This window comes from Ammospiza caudacuta, chromosome 24, assembly GCF_027887145.1.
Source record: "Ammospiza caudacuta isolate bAmmCau1 chromosome 24, bAmmCau1.pri, whole genome shotgun sequence".
In the NCBI taxonomy this organism is placed as follows: Eukaryota; Metazoa; Chordata; class Aves; order Passeriformes; family Passerellidae; genus Ammospiza; species Ammospiza caudacuta.
The window spans coordinates 7716660-7739567 of NC_080616.1; the positions used below are offsets into that span (position 1 = coordinate 7716660).

Genomic DNA, 22908 nt, shown 5'->3' on the forward strand with positions numbered 1-22908 from the left:
ACTTCCTCAGCTCCTCCTGGGCAGCCTGGGTGAGGATCTGGGAGGCAGAATCCCTTTGGATGCCAGGCTGTGCCCACCCCAGCAGGGTGGGCAGGGCTGTGTACTGATACACACAGATGTAAACCACACATGTCTTTTTTAACTAAGCCCCAGGAAAACCCATTAAACCCTGCAAATGTCAACTCTGTGTTTACACTGCTGGGGAAAAAGCAAATTTGCCATGGAAATCCCAGCAGAGATTGATGGCTGTGCAAGTTCCTCAGCAGGAGGTGTGAGCAGACCCTTGCCTGTCTCTGCCCTGAGGATCCCAGACCATTTTTAGGAGTTGGAGGCACCTGCAGCAGTGGCTACAATAAAATCAATGCAGGTCTGTGAAAAGAGAAAGGAGGTATTTCATATAAATGTTCCATTTTCTTCAGAGCAGCCAGGCTGGGGGCAGGTACTGGTGACCAATATAAGCACATTTCCATCCCAGTGGTGTTTCACTGTGATTTTCAGAGCAGTTACCACTGGAACAGCATTAAATGAAATAATGAACAGCACTGACACCGACGAACCCCTCCCTGGCCATGCAAGCCTCCATCACAATAAAAGAGAAGATGGTTTCATGCAATAAAGGAGGGAGCCTTAGGGGCTTCCCAGATGGATTTTTGCACGCTCAGCTCCAGCAGATCCGAGCTGGGACGGGAGCTGCGGGAGCCTGTGGTGTCTCTTACTGCAGGAACTCGCAGGTCTGGTTCCCCAGGAGCACGGAGACGCGGCTGCCAGCGCCCAGGTGCTGGCCAGAGATGGTCACCATGGTCCCTCCCGACTCCGGGCCGCGGCTGGGGCTCAGGAAACTCACAGCTGGGGTCTGCAGGGAGGAAAGGACAGCTCAGGGCCCCTGCTGCAGCCAGGGAGCTGCTCTGGGGGCCGGGACTGGGCACGACATCCCTGAGTGCGTCCACAGCCAGGTTGGATGGGGCTTGGAGCAGCCTGGGGTAGTGGAAGGGGTGGCACTGGGTCTTTGAGGATCCCTCCCAACCCAAACCAATCTGTGATTCCATAATCACTGCTCTGGGGGCTGGGACAGGCCACGGCATCCCTGAAGTGCCCGAGGCCAGGTTGGACGGGGCTTGGAGCAGCCTGGGCTGGTGGAAGGTGTCCTGCCCATGATAGGGTCTTTGAGGATCCCTCCCAACCCAAACCAATCTGTCATTCCATTATCACTGCTCTGGGGGTGCAAAGCTGGATCCAAACACTGTGGGAGCCCTGGTTTATCCAGAGTGAGCTCTCCATCCTGCAAGCTGTGCTTGTTGAGAGAGCCACCAAAAACTGAGCTACACCAGGGGGAAAGCCCCAGGAAAAAACTGAGCAATTTCAGGACTGTAATCTGGAGCTGGAGCCCCTCTGTGTGCCAGGCTCAGCTCCAGGGGACACACATGCTGTCCCCAGCAGGACACTCACCACAAACTTGTAGTACTGAACTGACTTGGCCGTCAACTTGTGCACCAAAAACCGAGCAAACCCAGGGGAAAAGCCCCAGAAAATCCCAGCAATTCCTGCGGAGCTGGAGCCCCTCTGTGTGCCAGCCCCAGCCCGCGCTGTCCCCAGCAGGACACTCACCACAAACACGTACTGCTGCGCTGACTTGGCCGTGAACTCGGGCTTGCACTCTCCGATGCACAGGAGCACTGGGCCGGAGCTGATCCCTGGAAGCGCCTGCCCCATTTCACAGACGATCCTGGAAGCACAAATGCCTCAGTGGAGCTTTGGCAGGAGGTGCCAGCAGTGCCCTGCTCAGCTCCACGCTGCCATTATTTCTCCTTTCTCCCCCCCCCCCAACCCTTAACTTTGATATCTGCCTCTTTGGAAGGAGTTAATTACTAAGTCTATTTTTACCCTGTGTAGTAATTTAAAGGAAAAAAAAAATCAAAATGAGACATAATTATTACAAGCTGTAAACTCCAGAGCAAAGCAGAGCACTAATGGCAATATATTAGCCAGTAGCAAAGCGAGTGCGAAGTCCTCAGAGTAACAGATGAGTTCATTAAGGGAACAGCTCACACTGCAGACTCCCAGTTAATCACAACTGCAGGAGAAACCTGCTGGGGGATGATAGAGACAGCCCTGGAGAGCAGCTTCTGCTGGGGACAGGGCTGGCTGCCACAAACACACTGCTGCTGGTCACAGAGCTTGTCCCCATGCTTCTGGTGCGGTGCAGCTCAGCCCCGTGGGCACATCCTGAGGCTGGGAAAGCTGCAGGGCCAGGGGGAGCTGCTGGGGTTCACCACAGATGATGATGAACTACCCCAAAAGCCCAGGGCAAAGCTGCAGGGCCAGGGGGAACTGCTGGGGTTCACCATAACTGATGGATGAACCCCAAAAGCCCAGGGCAAAGCTGCAGGGCCAGGCAGAGCTGCTGGGGCTCACCACAACTGATGATGAACAACCCCAAAAGCCCAGGGCAAAGCTGCAGGGCCAGGCAGAGCTGCTGGGGCTGCCCATGGCTGCTCACTGAGGATGAATAACCCCCAAGTCCCAGGGCACTGGGGATGAGTGACACCAGCTGGGGACGGGATCAAGTGGATGCCAGGCATGCCAGCAGGTCTGGGGGAGGTTTTCAGAGGGGCATCAGCTGGCAGGGCTCTCCAGATGGACCTGCATGCTGCTTGCTCCCACAGCAATGCTGGCAGGAGAAATTTGAGAGCATCCCTGCAGGCTCTGAGAGGCCGAGGGTGGGAGGAACCTGCCTGGAAATCAGAGAGGGGGATTGGAGATGGGAAATTGGCCTCGGGGAGGAAAAGCTGAAGGCAGGAGGTGCAGTTCCACCTGTGAGAGGATCTGACCCTGGGAGTGGGACCAGAGAAGAGCCAGAGCAGCCTCTGCCTGCTGAGGCTGAAGGACAAGGGAGCTCTCCCTCCTCTGCCCATCACACACAAAGACATAAAAGGCCCCAATTTGGGGAGTTGCCTTCAGCAGCATTAAATTCACTGCAAATAAAAAATAAAATAAAATAAAATAAACCACGAAGACTGAAGGAAGAAAAGAAGCTGCCGTGCACAGGTGATGCCAGGAGGCCTGATGAAATACACACATGCTGCTAAAGAGCTGGAACGTGCACGTCCTCGTTGCTGCACATCAAAAGGGGCTGCCTGGAGAGACTGCTGCCTTTGGAGAGCAGGGATTGAAGCCTCTCAGCTCCCAGCCTTCCTCTGCCACACGCTCCTCGCTCTGCCTTTCAAGCAGACATCGTCCCTGCACCTCTCTGCCTGTTATTCCTTCACCTCTCCCCATCCCTCCTCCTCCTCCTCCTGGAGAGGAGCCCACTCCGAGCTTGGGGCCATGCAAACAAAGCCTGGGGTGACTCCTGGCACCCCAAGGGCAGCAGAGGACAGGGGAGGCTCTCTCTGCCCAAGGAAACACCAGACTCTCAGCTCTGCCAGCACAGCGGCAGCTGCAGCCCGGCCCGGGCAGGGATGGGTGTGGGACAGGGCACAAGTGACCGGGCACACCTGGTGCCCAGCCCTGCTCAGAGCCAAAGCCCCAGCAGGTACCTTGTTACAAAATGATGCATTCGGCAGAGCTGTAGGGTGCTGATTGCCGGGCTAAGTGGCCCTTTCACCAACATTAACCTAATTGCTGGCTGATAGATTGCGGGGCTGGAGCATATGGCAGAGTCATTACAGTCCTGGAATTCAGTCTGCCCACAGAAGCCTTAAGAGGGTCCTTTTATCTGTATTCATCTTTAAAAGGCAGCTCTCATGCTAACGCTTGCTGTTATCTGCCCAGGGTAAATGTTTTAATGATGTTAACAAACTTTGAAAGCTCAAGAGCCGTAATTAGAGTCATGATTATAAAATCAGGGTTTCATACCATCAAAGGGGGATAATTTCATAATCTTCCATCCTTTATTTGAAAAATAAAATATAACAACGTACTGCTCAGCAGAACAGCCCCAACTGCTCGCAGGGATGGGGTATTGGTGCCATTCCTGCAGCAGCCCCAGGCATCCTTCACCCTGTGATCCAAATTCCATCTGCACTGCCCCTCGCTGCTCCAGAGGGGTCAGCAATGCCCCTGCTGCCTCTCAGATGGGCAAAGAAACACCAGGAATGGACAAAACCCAACCAACGCTGCCACGTGCTGCTGGTGACAGGTCCTGGGCCTGCTGGGGTCTGAGTGGGAGCCACCAAATGCATTTCCCCGCAGAGGAAAATGGATTTCCCCGCAGAGGATGAAGCTGGGGCAGATCTGTGCTGCTGGGAGTGCCCATGGGACCTTGGCCAGCTCCACACTCACCAGCCCTACCAGGCCACCATGCTGGTCCCAGCAGGAGGTGACACAACCCAAAGGGACACATCACCTGTTTCTGCTGTCCCACCCAGCAGGGATGTCCCCAAACACCCCCTGAGCCCCCCCAGCCCAGCCCCGAGGGGCAGCAGAGGAGCGGCTGCCGTGCCGACGCGTTCATTTGCCCGTCCCCTGTTCCAGGCCTGTTTTCCAATTTGGGGCTGACATTTTTCTCAGTGAAACAAATGGATTGACTGCAGGGGAGCCCACTCGGAGCGCGGGGCTGTCAGCGCCTCGCCCGCCTAACAAATGGCTGCTGCAGCCCGGGCGCCGGCGGAATCCCGAGCGGGATGGATGGGGAGGCAGCAGCAGCAGCAGCAGCAAGGTGCTCATCAGCAAAGGTGCTTAGCCAAGCAGGAACTGGTGTGCAAGGAAACAGAACGTTTAATGCAACTCAAAGCGCTGCTTAACCCCTGCAGAGAGAGTCCAGAGTGCGGGGATGTGCGGGAATGGGCAGGAATCCCTTCCCATGCCCACCTCCACAGCCCTTCCCGGTGAGGGTTTGGCCTCCTGAGCGTTGGCTGGAGGTCAGGGGGTGTGGGAATCTACAAAATTGGAGGGTTTTGAGAAAGCTGCAAGGTGCAGGCAGAACTGTGAGTACAGCTAAGCAGCAGCCATGAGATTGGTCAGCAGTAAAAGTATTTAAACTGCAGAAAAGCAAAAGCAAATAGAACAATGGTCTGTGTATTAATGCTTGTCTGAATAGCTCTCCAAGCTACAGAAAGTTTATCTAGCAACATATTGAGAAGGTTAAAGCTTAATAATGGAGCTCTGTTGTGTTTTAAGGCTTACAAACAGGTATTGTATTGGAAATAAGCAAGCATTGTTTTAACCAAAGGTACGTGTGCTTATAGTGGTTACATAGAACTGCTGTCAATATAGAATATATACTATACAGATATAAATACTGTCAATGTGCTTTTGCTTTGTGTGATTAGTCAAGAAGCTTATAAAGTAAGTTGTAACATTAAGTTCTGTGTCTGCTGCCTGGGATGTGAGCTGCTGGCATCTTCCCATTGTCATAACCATGGAATGAGACTGATGCTGGAAAATAAACCAGCTCGAGGCACGTCCACAGCAGCCCCATCCCATTTGTGTCTTTAAATAACCCCCAGCAAAGGTAAAGGGAGGTGCTCTGGGGGGTGCCCAGCCCCGGGGACAGGTGAGGGCACAGGTGAGGGGACAGGGAGGGGACAGGGCAGGGGACACTCACTGCTCGGCCACCACGTAGTGCTCGGGCAGGGGCGTGCACTGCACCCCGGCCACCTGCACGCCCTGAGCGATCTCAGAGAAGTCCAGGCCCAGGTTCACCCCACGGATGGTCACCCTGGTCCCTCCTTCCGGGGGCCCCGACAACGTCAGGATCTGCAGGGAGACAGCACAGGGTGAGGGGACGTGGGGTGTGATGGAGGCTCCCAGGACGAGGTGAGAATCTTGACTCCATGTTACAGAAGGCTGATATAGTATATCATATCATATCATATCATATCATATCATACTATATATCATATCATATCATGTCGATACATTAAAACTATGCTAAAAGAAATAGAGAGAAAGGATTTCATCAGAAGGCTGGAAAGGAATGAATAATGAAATCTTGTGACTTGACCAGAGAGTCTGCCACAGCTGGACTGGGATTGGTCATTAAGGAAAAAAAATCCACATGGAACCAATCAAAGATTCACCTGTTGGTGAGCAACCTCCAAACCACATTCCAAGCAACCAGATAATTCTTGTTTGCATTTCTTTTCTGAGGTTTCTCAGGAGAAAAATCCTAGTGGAAGGATTTTCATAAAACATGTCAGTGACAGTGACATCCCCACCAGGCCCCTTGTTCAGCCCCATCCCTGGTTTGGAACCTCTCCTGCTGCCAGACAAGCCAGGGCCACCCCTCCTGGCTCTTCTGGGTGTCCTGGAGGAGCCCAAGGATGCTGAAATCCATCCATGCCCTGCTCCAAGAGAGAACTCTGAGGTCCCTGAGCTGGCCAAGAAGAGTGGGCAGTGCCATTCCCAGACATCCTTGCAGAAGGACACACCTGGCTCCTGTCTCCATCCAGAACAGGGTAAGTCACCTTCCAGAAGCAGCCTGGTGCTTGGAGAAGTTTGCCTTCTGCCTTGGCTGTAGTCTGAATGTTAATGTCACATTTTATTAGTGACTTGGCACCTCAAATGACTTAAAAATGCTAAAGGGTGAGGTGTGTGCTTTCAAGCTGCCTGTTTATGGCCTGCCTCAGCCATAATCATCCCTGCTTCCCCGGACTTGCATTAAGGACAAGATCCTCTTCAATTAGGAGTATAAATTTCAATAATGCATGGTCACAAAATTTGGACCCAGGACTCTCAGACAGTTATCCTGAATCTGCCACCGCTCTGTTGTTGCTCTTGGGTGAGTTTCTCATCTTCCCTGTGCTGCAGTTATTAATAAATAAACACAATCCATAATAATGCAATTTAATTAATTTAATGGATAAATCTTGTTTATGCTTCTTTGTTCCACCCTTGTCTTTGGCAAAAATACTTGAGCTCCTCAGAACCTTTCCCTCGCTGTTTCCAGATGGATGGGTGGGTTTTTCCACCTCCTCAGGAGTGAGGAATATGGCCAAACACCAGTGCCACCATCCCAGCAACCTGTCCCACAGCAGCCCTTATGGAACACCCCTGTCCCCATCACTTCTGTGCTTCCCAGTTCCCCAAAGCATCTCCAAAATGACACCCAAGATCTTCAAGAATTAATCCCACCATCCCCACTAAACCAGTGGCCACATCCAGGTGGTTTTTGAGCACTGCCAGGGTGACTCCAGCACTTCCCTGGGCATTCTGCCCCGTTTTTGGCTGAGGTTATTCCAGCTCCATGCACCCACCAAGCCACCCCCTCCTTCCTCCACATCCTTTAATTCCCACCTCCCTCTCCCCTCCACCGCCTGCTGGAGGATTTTAATTTATTCACCACGCAGTGCCTGTTGTGCTGCTGTTCCCTGTAACTCACACCATGGCCTGTCTTGTACCATTTAGCTCTGGGAAGTGCTCATAAACCCACTACAAAACCAAGCTGGGTTGTGTTACACCGAGTCCTGGAGGCCTGGTGGTGTTTACATCACTGCTGGGGAATCACCTGAACTTGGCTGACAGTTACAACTGTCCTCTGCAGCTCTGGATGATGTTAAAATGCATTTGCTGGGGCACTTACTCCGCTGTCTCGTTGTCTCATCACTGCTCAAACAGAAAGAAGTCACTGCTTGCCATTTCCTGAGCTGAGCAGGAGCAGCAGGGCTGAGAGGCCTCCCCGAACAAAGCCCAGCTGATGCTGTATTTTAAAAATGTCCTGACCTGGAAAATCCCCAATATGGAGCTCCACTCGACCTAGATTTTAGTGGCCACTAATTGAACAGTTTTGAAGTAACTGTGCCATAAAGCAGCCCCAGGGTTAGAACAGATGCATTCAATTAATTACAGCTGGAGAGATTCAGTCAAAATCGCAGAAAGAAGATAAGTCTTAAAGGTCCCGGTGCACCCAGAGCTGGGCACCCTCTGAGCAGCATCCTCGTTGGGGTGAGCAGGAGGCACCTCAGCACAGCCAGCCTGGCCTGCCTTAATCCCAGCTGGGAGCTGCAGGGCTGCCAGCCCAGATTTCTGATCTGAGACAGACAGGATTAGCAAGAAATATTCCCCAATTTCAAGAAAATCACTTCACCAGACTGGCTTTTCACTTGGAGCTCTGTGGAGGATGAAAAGGAGCTGCAAATGACAGCTGAGGAAGAGAAAGGCCACTCCAGGAATTGGACATTTGCTGTTTAGGAATCTGCACCTCTGCTGGAAGTTTTTTCAGTTTGTTTGCTAAACTGAAGCAGCTTGAAAGTCACTGAGATCTAAGTGGGGTGTGGGAGGCAGAATTATCCTGAGCAGGTCACCTCTCCCCACTGCAGAGACAAACCCCAACCCTGTAATGATGCTGGACAGACCAGGTGTGCAGCCCTGTGTTAGTGATACAGGGACGAGGGGCTGCCAGGAGCTCACATCCTGCCCTTGGTCAGGGAAGGGCTGCAGGTGCTTCAGAGCCCTTCTCTTATTGCTGCTTTTTACCTGAAACCAAGGTGGGGACCCCAAGGCTGGAACCTAAGAGATTCCCCAAGGCTGGAACCCAAGGAACCCCCTAGGTTGGAATCCAAGAAATCCCCAAGGCTGGAACCCAAGGTACCCGCAAGTTTGGGATCCAAGGGACCCCCAAATTTGGGATGCAAGGAATCCCCCAGGCTGGGATCTAAGGAACCCCCAAGGATGGAGTCCAAGGGACCCCCAAAGCTGGAATTCAAGGGATCCCCCAGGTTGTGATCCAAGGATCCCAGGGACCCAGGAGTCCCAGCCCAGTGCCAGAACCTTTCCCCTCGCAGCCTGCAGAGGACACAGCTCCAGCAATGAGGATAAATGTTCTCAGTGTCATTTCTTGCTGCTCGAATCTTTCAGCGTTTCTGACACGAAGCAACATTTTGCCTGCAGAAGAAGTCAGAGAGGAGCTGGGGAGAGCTGGGGCTGCTGGGGCTTTCCCTGAGGAGCTGCAGGGAAGGAAGGCACAGAAGTCAGTGAGGATCCAGGGAGAGCTGGAGCTGGAGCTGCAGGGAAGGCGCAGCCCTGCACAGCGAGCCCTCGGCATCTGCTGGGGTGCAGAGACCCCAACCAACGGCCCAGCCCCTGCCCCCTCCCCAGCCCCAGCCACCTCCATCCTCTTTGTGTTTTTCTGCTGCTGCTCCGAGCTCTGGATCCCGGCTGATGAGCCCAGCGGGGAGGCAGCACATGAGCATTGTCATCCCGGCATGATCCCTCCTTGTCTCTGCCTCAGCTGATGGCACATTCAGAGCCTAATTGTTATCTCAGCAGAGCAACTCCATTATTCAGCCTGACACTGCCCCCCCTTCAGCTGTTTGTTGCGCTGATGTTATATTAATGAGGCCTGCAAATAAATGAATAGGAGATCAGAGCGCCGCTTGTTCGCCAGAAATCTGATTTTTATTTATTTATTGCTAAGGCCACGGGCCGGGTGGAAGATTTAAGCGGCTGAGGGGACTTTGCTGGGGAGGGCTGGACCTCTCACTCAGTGACAGGACTGCAAATACCCGGCTGCTCATTTACTTTTAGAACTATTAAGACACCATCTCCTTATTTATGCATCCCCCGAAGGCACTGGCGCCAGGCCCTTGACCTCAGCCTTGTCACAAAGAGTGAACCTGGCCAGATGAAGCAAAAGGAGTGGAAAACCAGCCCATATTAAAGGCTCTTTTACTCTGGGTAATCCAGGCTGCAATGTGAGCTCCAGTATGAGAGCAAACCCTGCTCCCCAGTCCTGTCACTGCTGGTGCCCAGGGGATGGAGGATTGGCACCAGTGCCAGCCTGGACCTGCCAGGGCCAGGGCAGAGTGTCCTCCCATCTGTATAGCTCTGCAGCACTGGGCATGGCAAAATGGTACCCAAAATCCTGAGAAAACTCAGATATTGGGAAAGGACCCAGCAGCAATGAAAGCTGGGAAGGTCTCATGGTCTCCTCCACAGTCTCAGACACAGACCTGGGGATGGAGTCGAGAAATCTGCAACAGCAGAGCTCTGCTCTTTTCTGCTTGGACAGAGCCCAAAAGTATTGCTTTCAAGTTGGACAGTGATAAAACACTTGGTGGCAGTGCCCTGCCTGCAGCCAGCTGCCAGAGCCAGCCTGGCACTGCTCACATGCGAGTCACTTGGTGCTTTCCCCTTCTCTGCCCAGCTCAAGGAGGGGCAGATAAAGAATTCCAACATTTCTTTGAATTGACAACTTTCTGCATGGTTTATGGGGAAGCAAATCTCAGCAGAGGCTGTTTTGCTTCTTGTAGCACAACCTTGTGCAGCAGAACAGAACTTGGGCAAGAGAAATTTGGGTTCTGCCCAGTGGCAGGGCAAGGGGAAGATCCAGGGGAGCCTTTAAGGATTGTTTTGTCTCTTGGTAGCACAGCTGGGACTTGGAAAACAAAGAGACCAACCGAGCAGGGAAAGGACAGGCTTCCAACCCATTTTAGTGCTTTCTTATCCCTGCACAACCAGCCACCAGCTCCACTCTGCCCTGTACAAAACTGCATGAGAGAAATCCTGCACAACAGAAACACCTGCACAAAGAAAAACCTGCACAAAGACACACCTGCACAAGAGAAACACCTGCCGAGCAAAGGTGTACCACTGGCAGAAGGCCTAAGGCAGCAATACCAAAATACCAAAACCCAATCTGGTAATGTCCCTGAGGATGGATGGACCCTCCTCAGTGACACCATTCTCCTGCCAGCCCCACCCAGCCCCAATACAGCAGCAGCCTCTGTGCTTCCTCCTCTCCTCCATAAAAGGAGGTTGATGGCTCCCTCCCACGGGATCTGAGCCAGTTTAGTTAAACCAGGGCAAAAACTTATTTAATTTAAGATGAGAATTCCACACTCACTTGGGTTTTGATCCATTTGGCAGATTTTGGGTGCTGTGCAGCAGTGCCAGCAGCATTGGTGTAACAGACAACTCTGATCCTGCTGTGTTACACCTTTTGCAGTGTGGATACACACCCAGGGCAAGGGAGGCTTTTTTGGGGATTTAATTAACTGAGAAACCCAAACCTGCCTTGGTTCCCACCTGACAGGAGTGTCACTCCTCATAGCAGCGTTAACAGAGCGAGTGCAGTTTCACTGCTGAAAATGCTCCTGGGACACATTTTGCATCCCTCAGTGGGCTGAGCAGAAATATCAGAACCACCAACTCCAGACTAATTAGCTCCCTGGTTTAATTAGCATTCCCGCCACAGTCTGTGGCGGTCACTGCAGCGTGGGTGGGGCAGAGGCTGCACACTAAAACATCCCAGAAAGTTCTGGAGTGTTTTACCCACATTTCTCAGGGCTGGGCGGATTTTGGGGCACCACAGGGGGAGTGTGGCAATCACACATCCTCTGAACACAGAGAGAAACACAGCATTTCCCAGGATTTTCCTGGGTAAGGCTGTGAGAATGCTCAGAATGAGAATTAAAATGATCCTTACCTTCATTTCTTGCGCCTGTTATGTACATGTGGAATGCGTTATGGAGATTGTTTACCAAAGGGTGATTTGTTAATTGGACTCAGGAGGTGGTGTTTGGATTCATTGTCCGATTGGATCCACCTGTGTGTTGGACTGGCTGGCAAGAGTGATGGGATTTTCTTGGTAGTAGTACAATGCAGTGCAGTAGTAGTAGTATAATAGTGTATAGTACAGCAGTATAATAGTGTATAGTCTCAAGCTACATCAGGGAAGGTATAGGTTGGATATCAGGAAGAAATTTTTCACCTAAAGAATAATAAAGTACTGGAATACTCTTCCCAGGGAGGTGCTAGAATCACCGTGTCTGGATGTGTTTAAAAAAAGACTGGACATGGCACTTGGTGCTGTAGCCTGGTTGATGTGTTAGCGTATAGGTTGGACTCGATCTTAGAGGTCTCTTCCAGCCTCATAATTCTGTGATTCTGTGTGATTCTGCGTAGTACAATATAGTGTATAGTACAGTTGTCTAATATAGTGTATAGTACAGTAGTATAATACAGTGTAGTGCAGTAGAATAATATAGTGCATAGTATAGTAGTAAAGTATGAGTATAGTAGTAAAATATGGTGTATAGTATAGTAATATAATATAGTGTAGTATAGTAGTATAATATAGTGTAGTGCAGTAGTATAATATGTATCTACATACAGTATTGTATGATATATATAGTATATATCTATCATACAATATAGATATATAGATACATAGATATATCTATACATTTAAATTGATGTATCTAGTATATCTATATCTATCTGTATATCTCGTGTATATCTATAGCATCTATCTAGATATATACTATATAGATATATAGTGTATATATATACTGTATATCTATAGTATATATACTATATATCCGTACAGTATATACCTATATAGATATATAGTACGTATATACTATATATAGTATCATATGCTAGAATAAAGCATTTAATCAGCCTTCTGCAGTCATGGAGTCAATGCACTCATCCCCATCCAGGGTCCCGCTGCCACGCCAGGGGAGCAGGGGCTGGGGCCGGGCTCACCTCGGTGATGCGCGGGTTGGAGCACTTGACGTTGTGTCCGGCCCAGTGGAGCCAGGGCAGGGCGCCTGGGGAGCTGCAGTGGGGCCGCAGCGTGCAGCGCCCCTCGCCGCTGCACCAGCCGCACGCGAACCGCGGCTCGGCCTTGAGGCACAGCCCGCAGCTCTCGCGCTGCGCCGCGCACTTGTACAGGTGCACTGCGGGACAGGAACAGGGGGTTAGGCCGGGGAGGGGATCCTGGGGGGCAGCTGGGGCTGAGGGGGGTTCATTCAGGGGGCAGCTGGGGCTGGGGGGGCAGCTGCGACTGGGGGATTCGCTTGGGGTGCAGCTGGTACCAGGGGGGCACTGCAGAATTACTGGGGGTGCAGCTGGGGCTGGGGGATTCCCTCTGGATGGAGCTGGGATTGGGGGATTCACTTGGGACACGGCTGGGATTGAAGGGATTCCCTCAAGGTACAGCTGGGACTGGGGGATTCACTTGGGACACAGCTGGGATTGAAGGGATTAACTTGGGACATGGCTGGGATTGGGAGATTCCCTCAGGATACAGCTGGGATATACCCTTGAGGTACAGGTGGGATTGAGGGATTTCCATGGGACACAGTTGGGATGGACAGATTCAATCAGGACTGAGGGATTCCCTCGGGGTGCAGCTGGGATTGGGGATTCCCTCAGGATACAGCTGAGAATTGGGTATTCCCTCAGGATACAGCTGGGATATACCCTTGGGGTATAGCTGGGATTGAGGGATTTCCAGGGGACACAACTGGCATGGCCTGAAGCCAATTCAAGCAGATTTTACCTTTCACGTTCTCCGGGTTGTCGATGACGAAGTTCCCGTTCCAAACCACGGCAAAGTCCACTGCCAGGTTGCTGATGTCCATCCCATCATAGAGGTACTGCAGGGTAAGATCCAGAGTGAAATGCCTGGGGAGACAACACTCCCAGGCAAAGAGGTTTTTTTGAGAGAAACCATCTTTATTCTCTGCTTAAAAACATCTGCTGGTGCCTCAGACACCACATTTTTACACTTCATCTCCAGGGCTCTGCTTTGAGTCCCTTCTCCTCATCAGGAGGAGATAATTAAATCAGATCTAGTCCTTGTGAGAGGTAACAGATTAATTATTCCTCTTGCAGTGCCTGCTCTCATCACTCAGTCTCTGGCTTGCCAACACAGCCCCTCCAGGTAACCAGACTGGGACTGGAGCTGCCCTCAGGCTGCTTCTTGCCCAGTTTGTGACTGGGAGCTCCAGAACCCCTCTGCAGAGCTTTGCAGGTGGAACAGGAAAATAGAGCAAAAATAGATGGTGCAGAGCCCCAGCCACTGCCTCAGCCTGCCCCAGGACAGCACTGGCCTGAATTATTCCCCTTTTTATGACATCTGGGGGCCGTGGCTGAGTGAGGCTGGATGCTGCAGCTGAATTCCCAGCGAATGCTGAAATTCCCATTATCACACCCAGCACTGGCCAGGCCCCACTCTGGAGCTCTCTTTAGGTCAACCAAAGCTGCTAAAAAGACTTCAGGAGGTGAGTGAGCATTGCCATGCTCCCTGGGAGGAGGGAGTGGTGATGAAAGCAGGGCAGAGTGCTCTGCCTGTCCCTGGGCAGCAGCTGTGCAGCTTTAACTCACGTTTGACTGTGCTGGGTTTTACTAAGCTGGCGTGGAACAAGAAGCTGTGAGTCCAGAATGGCCCCCACATCCTCCCCCTACCACTTCCTATCAGCCCAACAGCAATAAAAGTGCTTCTCTAATGCTTATAAATCACTCTGGATAGGAAAAGTACTATGTACTATTAATGCATTTATTATCCACCAAGCTGCAAGGCCCAAAGACGGCCAGCGATGTATAAATATCCAGTAAAACTTTAAAAAATTCAAAACTTCATTAACAATTTAAGGCCATCTGCACTGAATATTCAAGTGGACCCTGTTGTGCTGCCTAAAACAAACTGACTGTGCCCTTTTTGCCCAGGGCCCTTTCTGAGCACATGGTGAGCAGAGGCAGGGCCACGCTCGTGAAGGGACACAGGAGACCCAGATTTGGGCTGTGGATCAGGGTGGGGGTGCCTGGCTTTGCCATTTGTGTTTTGGCATCACAGAGTGCCCAGCAGGGTGAATTTGTGATGTTCTGGTGAGGCTGAGTGCTGTCTTGAGGAGGGGATAACCCTGCCCTGCTCCTGGGCAGCATCACCTGGGCAGCATCACTCCGCGATTCCCCTTTCTTGGGCAGCATCACCTGGTGATTCCCCTCTCCTGGGCAGCATCACCTGGTGATTCCCCTCTCCTGGGCAGCATTCCTCGGTGATTCCCCCTCCACCTGGTGATTCCCCTCTCCAGCCCCGCTCTCTCTCTCTCCCCCATCACTTTCCCTCTCCCCCTCCTTCCCCGCTCTCCAGCCCCGCTCTATTCATCCAGCCACCGTGACCTGGGATGTGACAGCTCCCCGATAAGGGGTCTGTGATTCTCCTTATCTCCCCGCGTGTGAATTAGCCTGCCTCAACACCTCCTGCATTCCCTCCTCCTCCCCTTTCCCAGGCTGACCTCCCACAGGCAGCCAGGGCACTCCAGAGCCAGCATCTCCTCCCTGTGGGGATTCTCCCACCCGGGATTTGGGATTAGAGAGATTTTCCTCCCTCCCTGGTGCTGCCAGCCCTGCCCATGCCCATGCTCATGCCCATGCCCACACCCATGCCCATACCTATGCCCGTGCCCATGCCCATGCCCCTCTCACGCACCGAGCTGTTCTGGCACTGCACGCTGGAGCTGTTGAAGCGCAGGGCGGGCACCCTGTGCACGATGCCCTGGATGCTGAGCACGCACTCGTAGCCCCTCTGGCCCGACTGGGGCTGCGGCAGGTTCCGGGCCCTCAGCGTGATGGGCTTCACCTCTCCCACCGGGATCAGGATCTCCTCCGTGGGGAACAGCTGCGGGCAGTCCTGGGGGGCAACGGGAGAGGGGGGCGAGGTCAGGGGTGAGGTGTGCTGGGGATGCTTGAGCATTTTAGCTTTTATATTTTTTATACTTTTAAAATATATTATATATTTTATATTTTTATATATATTTATATTTTTATGTTTTATATTTTTATATTTTTATATTTATACTTTTTATATGTTATATTTTTATATTTTATATTTTTATATTTTAATTTTTTCTTATATATTTTTTATATAATTGTTATCCTGCAATTCTCCAAATCCTGCAAAATTTGGAGTGTATAACTCCAAACTCCATACTTGTATTTCTTATATTTTTCTTTTGTTTTTAAATATAATTGTAATCCTGCAATTCTGCAAATCCTGCAAAATTTGGAGTGTATAACTCCAAATTCCATACTTATATTTTTTAAATTTTTCTTGTTTTTTTATATATAATGTAACCTGCAATTCTGCAAAATTTGGAGTGTATAAGTCCAAACTCCATACTTATATTTTTTATATTTTTCTTATATATATAATTTTAATCCTGCAATCCTGCAAAATTTGGAGTGTAGAACTCCGAACTCCATACTTATATATTTTATATTTTTCTTATATATATTTTTTTATATAATTGTATTACTGCAATCCTGCAAATCCTGCAATATTTGGAATGTATAACTCCAAACTCCATACTTATAGTTTTTATAATATAATTTTAATCCTGCAATCCTCCAAATCCTGCAATATTTGGAGCGTATAACCCCAAACTCCATACACAGTATGACTTTGGAGCTATATATGTTATATATATGGAGTTATATATATATAATGCTGCTCTCCCGTTTTGGTCAGACACAACAATTCCTCTCCAGGCTGGCAATCAAGCCTCAGTGTCTCAGGCTCTGAGAGATGCGAACAAAACCACGACACCTTCCCATCCAAAGCATGTGTGACTCTGTGAAACACCATTGCACAGATATCCAGGTCACCCAAGCACAAACAGAATGTCTGAATGAAACCACAAAAATGACTTATCAGCTGCTGGTGACGGTGTGACATCCCTCCCGTGAGATCTCAACATCCCAAACATTATCTCTGCGCAACACACTGGGAAATACAATTTTTCTCCAATTTCTGCAGCAGGAACTGCAGCACCTCTGACCACCAGCTGTATTTACATTCTGCTCAGCTCTAATTTGCTTTGATCTAATGGAACGAGGTACCTAAGTACCTGTAAGCACCTGACACTGAGTGATTAATCCCCGGCTAAAGCAGGAGTTTAGAACAAGCACGTCAGTCTCCATTCCCTCTGCCAAATCCCAGAGTGGCACCCCAGGCCCCTGCAGCCTGGGGATGAAAGGAAATCGTGCTGATGGCAGTGCCAGGAGCCATCGTGCCCAGGATCCTGTGTGCAGGGGGGAAATGGGGAAAATCCCCCTCCCCAGGGCAGGCAGCCCCCAGCCAGGGCCAGGGGAAGTGTTTCAGCATGGCTCAAGCCAGCTGTAAATGAGGAACAGATGCTCTGCTCTGGAGCAGCCACTCACTTAAACTGCAGCCTCATAAACCTTTTTAGCGGCACTTTTCCGTATATATATTTTATTTTATTCCTAACAGGGACTTTCACGGATTAACAGCCAAGAGTGATTTCAAACTCCATCAGCTGTGCTGGGGAGGGAAGGGAGGCCCTTTCCTGCAGAGGAGAGGGTTCACAGGCTGGGAGGGAATGGCATTCCCTGCTTCCCACTGACCCTGGCCGTGGATCCAGCCCCAGCTCACCACCAGCAGACTCCCTGGATTCACAGCATTTTCCATCCAACTCTGCACATTCCTTCCCCTCCTGCAGCACCACTCACCTGTGCCACCTTCCACTCAACACCTGCCTGCACTAAGGCTTTGATGTCACCCCAAAGTCCCATTGAGCTCCAGCAGAAAGGGGCCCAGCCCCGAGGGCTGGAAGGAAAAGCAACCCAGAGCTGCAGAATCCTTTACCCCATTACAACTGAAAACAAAATATCTCCACTTGCATCAGCAGTGGGAGAACTCCAGTGCACAGTCCTGAAAATAATGAATATGTTATGGACCATTATCCCTCCTGGCCAGCTCAGTCCGTGAGGAGACTGCTAAGGAAGGGCTCCTTCCTTCCCAGGCACAGGAGGGGACTCCATCCCACATCTGCTCCCCGCTGCTGAAAGTGCTGCCAGCAAAAACTGCTCTGCCATCATTAGAGACAAGCGGGGCAAAATAGATTTATCTTTTTTTCCATTCCTTTGGTTCCAGAGGATGGAAAATGTCACGCTGGGGTTGTGGGGAAGGCGAGGCAGCCTGTGCAGGAGCGAGCGGCCCCTCGGCGCTGGCTGACAGCTGCAGTGATCACACCAACAAGGGACCCACGCTGGGGATGCAGGGATCTGTGGGAGGATGCCAGACTCCAGCACGGCCAGGATGCTCGTGGGCAGCCACGCTGCTGCAGGCAGTGCCTGCTGAATTTCTGAGCTGGGCGAGAGGAGCTGCAGGGGCTGGGGTCAGCTCAGACCCTCAGAGCCTGTGCAGCCCCTGCGGGCATTTCCAGCCCCGGGGAAAGCTCAGCTTTCAGGGCTTTTCTTTTTCCAATTTGCTTTTTAAATTGCTGCTTCAGTGATGTACACCCACGGCCCTGCACAGCCACATCCCTGCACCCCAAATCCCTGAAAATCCATGTCCTTGTACCCAAATCTCTGCACAGCCACATCCCTGCACCCCAAATCCCTGCACAGCCATGTCTCTGCACCCCGAATACCTAAAAACCCATGTCCCTGTTCCCAAATCCCGCACAGACACATTCCTGCACCCCAAATCCCTGAAAACTCATGTCTCTGCACCCAAATCCTTGCACAGCCTTGTCCCTGTACCCAAATCCCTGCACAGCCACATCCCTGCACCCCAAATCCCTGAAAACCCATGTCCCTGCACCCCAAATCCTTGCAAACCCATGTCCCTGCACCCCAAATCCCTGAAAACCCAATTCACCACACCCAAATCCCTGCACAGCCACATCCCTGCACCCCAAATCCCTGCACAGCCATGTCTCTGCACCCCAAATACCTAAAAACCCATGTCCCTGTACCCAAATCCCGCACAGACACATTCCTGCACCCCAAATCCCTGAAAACTCATGTCTCTGCACCCAAATCCTTGCACAGCCTTGTCCCTGTACCCAAATCCCTGCACAGCCTTGTCCCTGCACCCCAAATTCCTGAAAACCCAATTCACCACACCCAAATCCCTGCACAGCCACACCCCTGCACCCCAAATCCTGCACAGCCATGTCCCTGCATCCCCAAATCCCTGAAAATTCACCACCTCTCCCAGCTGCTCCCTGGTGTAACAGCCACTGCTCAGGTAAATTATTTTGTCAGGAGTTTATTTATCATCGGTTGGGCAGCTCCTCTGTCCGTGCTGATCCCCTCAACAGGAATTTCCCCGGGAAGGGTTGGCAGCACCAGCCAAGGTCCCTGCTCGTGTCCCTGCAGTGCCAGGCTCAGCCTGGGTGCCCCATCCTGGCTCCCTCCCCAGGAAGAGCCAGAACCAGCCAGAAAACACCGAGCGAAGGCGGTGGAACACACAGCTCGTTCCATAATCAGTTTACTTTGTTTTTTAATTCATGAGAGGTAAATCCTGCAGCGAGTCAGAAAGGCCATTATTGCCTCCTCTCTCTAAACAAACAGGCAGAATCCTCTCATTATCCTCCTTGACTTCCCGGAGCCAGAATAAACACGGATCAGATCTGCTGGAGGAAGACAAGGCTGGGGTGCCTGAGTGGCACAGACTCTCGGGGAATGTTCTGCCTGTGAAGTATCAGCACACACAATTTACAAAGACATTTTATGCTTCTCCAACACTTTTTAGCCTCAAAGACTCCAAGGTCTATAAATACCTTAAAGACCCACGTTCTGCAGCTGTCTCTAGAGCAGAACAGAGCACCCATGGTTATTATTTGTGTTTAACCGAGCAGTTTTAGTAGGTCAAACCTCCTTGCTCTTATTTGGAAAAAAAAAAAATTGCCTAGAAATGGCAGGCAATTCTTCTGACTAGAGGATTTAGCCCAAATGGCAGAAAATAGACTGTTTCTGTACTTTTCATCTTCAAAAAACCCCCGCAAACTCTCCACAAATGTTAACTTGCCGCACGTTATTTTAAAGTTATAAACATAACCCAATCTGGCACGTGAATGTAAACCCCTGGTTCACAGTTGTGCTCCCAATGATATAAATTACAGTCCCTGTCACTCATGGAAACACATTATCCTTCATTTATGCCACTGGAAGGGAGAGCAGCCCCCGCTCCTTGGAAAGCAGACATGAAAGGAAGGCAGCTGGAGCCCAGCCTGGCGAATCCCTGACCCACACCATCAGCCCTGAGCTCCAACCTGGGTCTTCTCCATCGCTTTGGGAGGCAGGGGGATGTTCAGCACCTTTCCCTGCTGTGAACAGCCCTCTGTGTGCCAGGAGCAGCTCCCTGGCCCAGGGTACAGGCAGGAGCATCTCCCTCTGCTCCTGCATCCCTTCCCTCCTGCCTCCCTCCCTCTGAGCACCAAACATCCCCAGCACGGCTGATAAAAGCACTGCCACGGCTCAGAGCTGAGGGAATTTTGCTGAAACCGGGCTTTTTGCTCCTATTTCAGGCAAAGGCGTCTCCCCAAAGCGAGGTGCGACCCTGCAAAGTCATTGGCTGCCTTTGGTGGCCTGAGCTGTGGCTCTGAGTCACCTCCAGCACATCTCAGCCCTGCTGGCGTGGGGATTGGCAGGGCAGCTCTGCAGGGCTGGTTCTGGTTTGTTCTGTTTCCTTCAGGGCACATCAAGCAGCACTCAGCACCCAAGGGCACAGCCAGGGGCAAGGGCGTTGCCATAAAATCAGTGGGAATTCAAAGGAGCCCCAAGGGCACCGAAATCCCCAAATCTGGAGCTCTGTGTCCCCAGATCAGCGTCCCCCCGTGGAAATGGCATTATCAGCACACACTGGACATCAAAGAGGGACGGGCTCTCACATCCTGGGGAGCTAAGAGGATTTATTTGGTTCTAGCTCTCCTCTGGGATGGGGTGTGAGGATGTTTATGAATCCACATTCCTCCTCATTTAGAGAGAGACACCATAAAACCTCTCACACACACAAGCCAAACCACACCAAGCACATTAAAATGGCATCATTGGCTTGATTGGGGTTTTTTAAAGTGGGACAATCAGTGCTCCACACCCAGGAGAATCTCTTGGAGAAATCCTGATTTAGTGGGGGCAAGGTCTGAGCAGGCACCTTCAGCTGACAGTGAAGGCTCTGACCAGGGAAAGGATGGGGAAATAATTGCTTCTCTAATAATTAACTCCTAAAGAATTGGCTACATGAAAATGGAGACCTCAGAGGATCTCAGAAATTCCCAGGAGAGGGAGAACATCAGGAGCAGCCAGCTCTGTCCTGCAGTATCCCTCTGCTGTAAAGGGTGTGAAATACCTGCATCCACTGACCAGCGACCCCAAACCACAGCTCCGCTGTTCCTAAAGCATCCACCCACCTTTGGGGCTCCCTGAGCTCTGCCCTGGGATCTGAGCACACAGTTCCTGTTGGCAGGGCAGGTGGAGGGATGAGGAAACTCCCTGGGCTGTATTTCCATGGCAGGCAGGGCAGAGGCTTGCAAGGAGCAAGAGCACAGCCCATGAAAAGGGAATTTCTCTCCCCCATCTCCTCCTGAAGCGGCTGAGGCTTGCAGCCCTCGTTCCTCCTCCAAACAGACAACTCCTGGGAGCATCAAAGGGAGCTCGTTACACATCCAATCCCATCGGGATGCCAGCTCTGATGGGCCAGGAGTAAAAGGGAATATTCAAGATATTTTCCCTTAAATTAAAGATAAAGACGCGAGCGATGTGCAGGCCCGTGTGAACACGTGTGTAAACCTTACGTAAGGAGAGGCACAGGGGACTGAAAGTAGGGCACAGGCACGGAGATCCCCACTCCAAACACCACTGGCTCTGCTGGGGAGGCAGCCAGGGGAAGCACAAACAATTTCCTAATACATCAGGCCGTGACACAATGAGAACATTGTGATCTGAATTGGTTGAGGAGAGGAAACCCTCCATGAGGCATTTGCTTATTTGTGTGTTGGTGAAGAGCCCACAGCAAAGGCATCATCACCGGCTGTGTGTGAAGGGGAAATTCATTGCTCTTAAATGAGCAAACACATTTACTTGGGGTGGTTTGGCCTGCGCTCAGAGGTCTGGGGGAGAAATGATGGAGAGCACTTGTATCATTATCATCAGCCCTTATCAAAGGTAATCACCAGCAAGGTGTGAGGTGTCCCAAAACATCCCTGGTGAGAAATCCTGGGCAAGATGAAGACAGAGGAAGTTCTTTGGAGACAGCCCTGTGATCCCAGCAGGAACTTCAGGGACGCCAACTGTTCCTCTCTCCCTCTGTGTGACCTGAGGGTGCTCCCAGGAGGAAAACAGAGATGATGGGATTGTTCTGCTCTAGCAGGGACTTGTCAGACACTGCTGAAATCCCAGGGTTGGGGGCCCAGAGAAGGGAGAGCTCCACCTATGCAGATGGGAGAACAGGGATGCTTGGAGTGTGGAGGAGAACCCACCCCAGCACCCAAGAGGAGGAGAGGCAAAGGGTTTTGCCTTCTCTTGATATGGTGAAAGGAAGTTTCCTGACTTTGAAAGATGGAGAAAGGGTTTGGTTTGTTCCTGGGGTGGAAGCTCCTCCCTGGGCACCCATTCCCATCCTTGGGTCTGCAGCTTCCCACCAGCTCCTTGCACAGCTCAGGAATGACTCTGCCCTTTACCTCTCCTGGCAGCCAGGGAGACACAGGAGTGGAGTTTACTCCCAGTTTAGCACCAACCTGGCTAAACTTTCACTCCTTTTGACAGCTCAGCGTTTACACCCCTGACTGATCCCTCCTGTTTTTCTCCATCTCCATCACTCACTGACAAGGATTTGTCTGGATGCTGGCACACTTTCCTCTGTTTTTCTCCTATTTGTAGATGTCCTCACTGCTGCCTTTCCCACTTTCCAGCACCCTCAGGATTTCCAGAGCCTCTTTTAAACCGTTTTCCCCCTGCAGCTTTAGGAGCTGCACTCATTTCAGGTGCTACAAAGCTGTTTGTAGGAGCAGTGGGGGCAAAGAGCAGGACCCTGCAGCACCAGGACCCTGTGGGGATGAATCAGGCAGGACAAGGAGTGCAGAAACCCAGGACCAAGGGCTCCTTGCAGTGGTAAATCAGGATTTGTGCTAACAAACCCCTTTCCTCCACGGATGCCTCTGCCCTGGGACACTCAGGAGAGCTGGCACAGCCACTCACAGCCTGTGCCTTTCCAAGTGTTAAAAGCATTTTTGGATGGGAGCCCCACAGCTTTTATGAGCTGCTAAGAGAGATGGCTCCGGGTCCAGGGTGCTGGAACCCAAACCAGCTCCCTTTTCCAAAATCTGGGGCTGTGCTCTTTGGTAATTCCTTCATCAGCCACAGTCAGGCTCTGCCATAAATCCCAACAGGAGGGACCAGAGCTCTGCTCAGAGCGAGCAAAGCAGAGCTGCT

At 51.3% G+C, this 22908-nt stretch overlaps 1 protein-coding gene across 1 annotated transcript in view; it reads right to left on the bottom strand.

Annotated features, from left to right (window-relative positions):
- PLXNA2 (plexin A2) overlaps positions 1-22908 on the bottom strand; it is a 137342-nt gene that overhangs the window by 34791 nt on the left and 79643 nt on the right. Inside the window, exons 10-15 of the mRNA XM_058819577.1 lie at positions 15161-15361; positions 13229-13325; positions 12430-12623; positions 5546-5697; positions 1606-1723; positions 717-853 (exon numbers count right to left, since the gene is read on the bottom strand). Of these exons, the coding sequence (XP_058675560.1) occupies positions 717-853; positions 1606-1723; positions 5546-5697; positions 12430-12623; positions 13229-13325; positions 15161-15361 (899 nt within the window). The remainder of the gene's footprint in view (positions 1-716; positions 854-1605; positions 1724-5545; positions 5698-12429; positions 12624-13228; positions 13326-15160; positions 15362-22908) is intronic.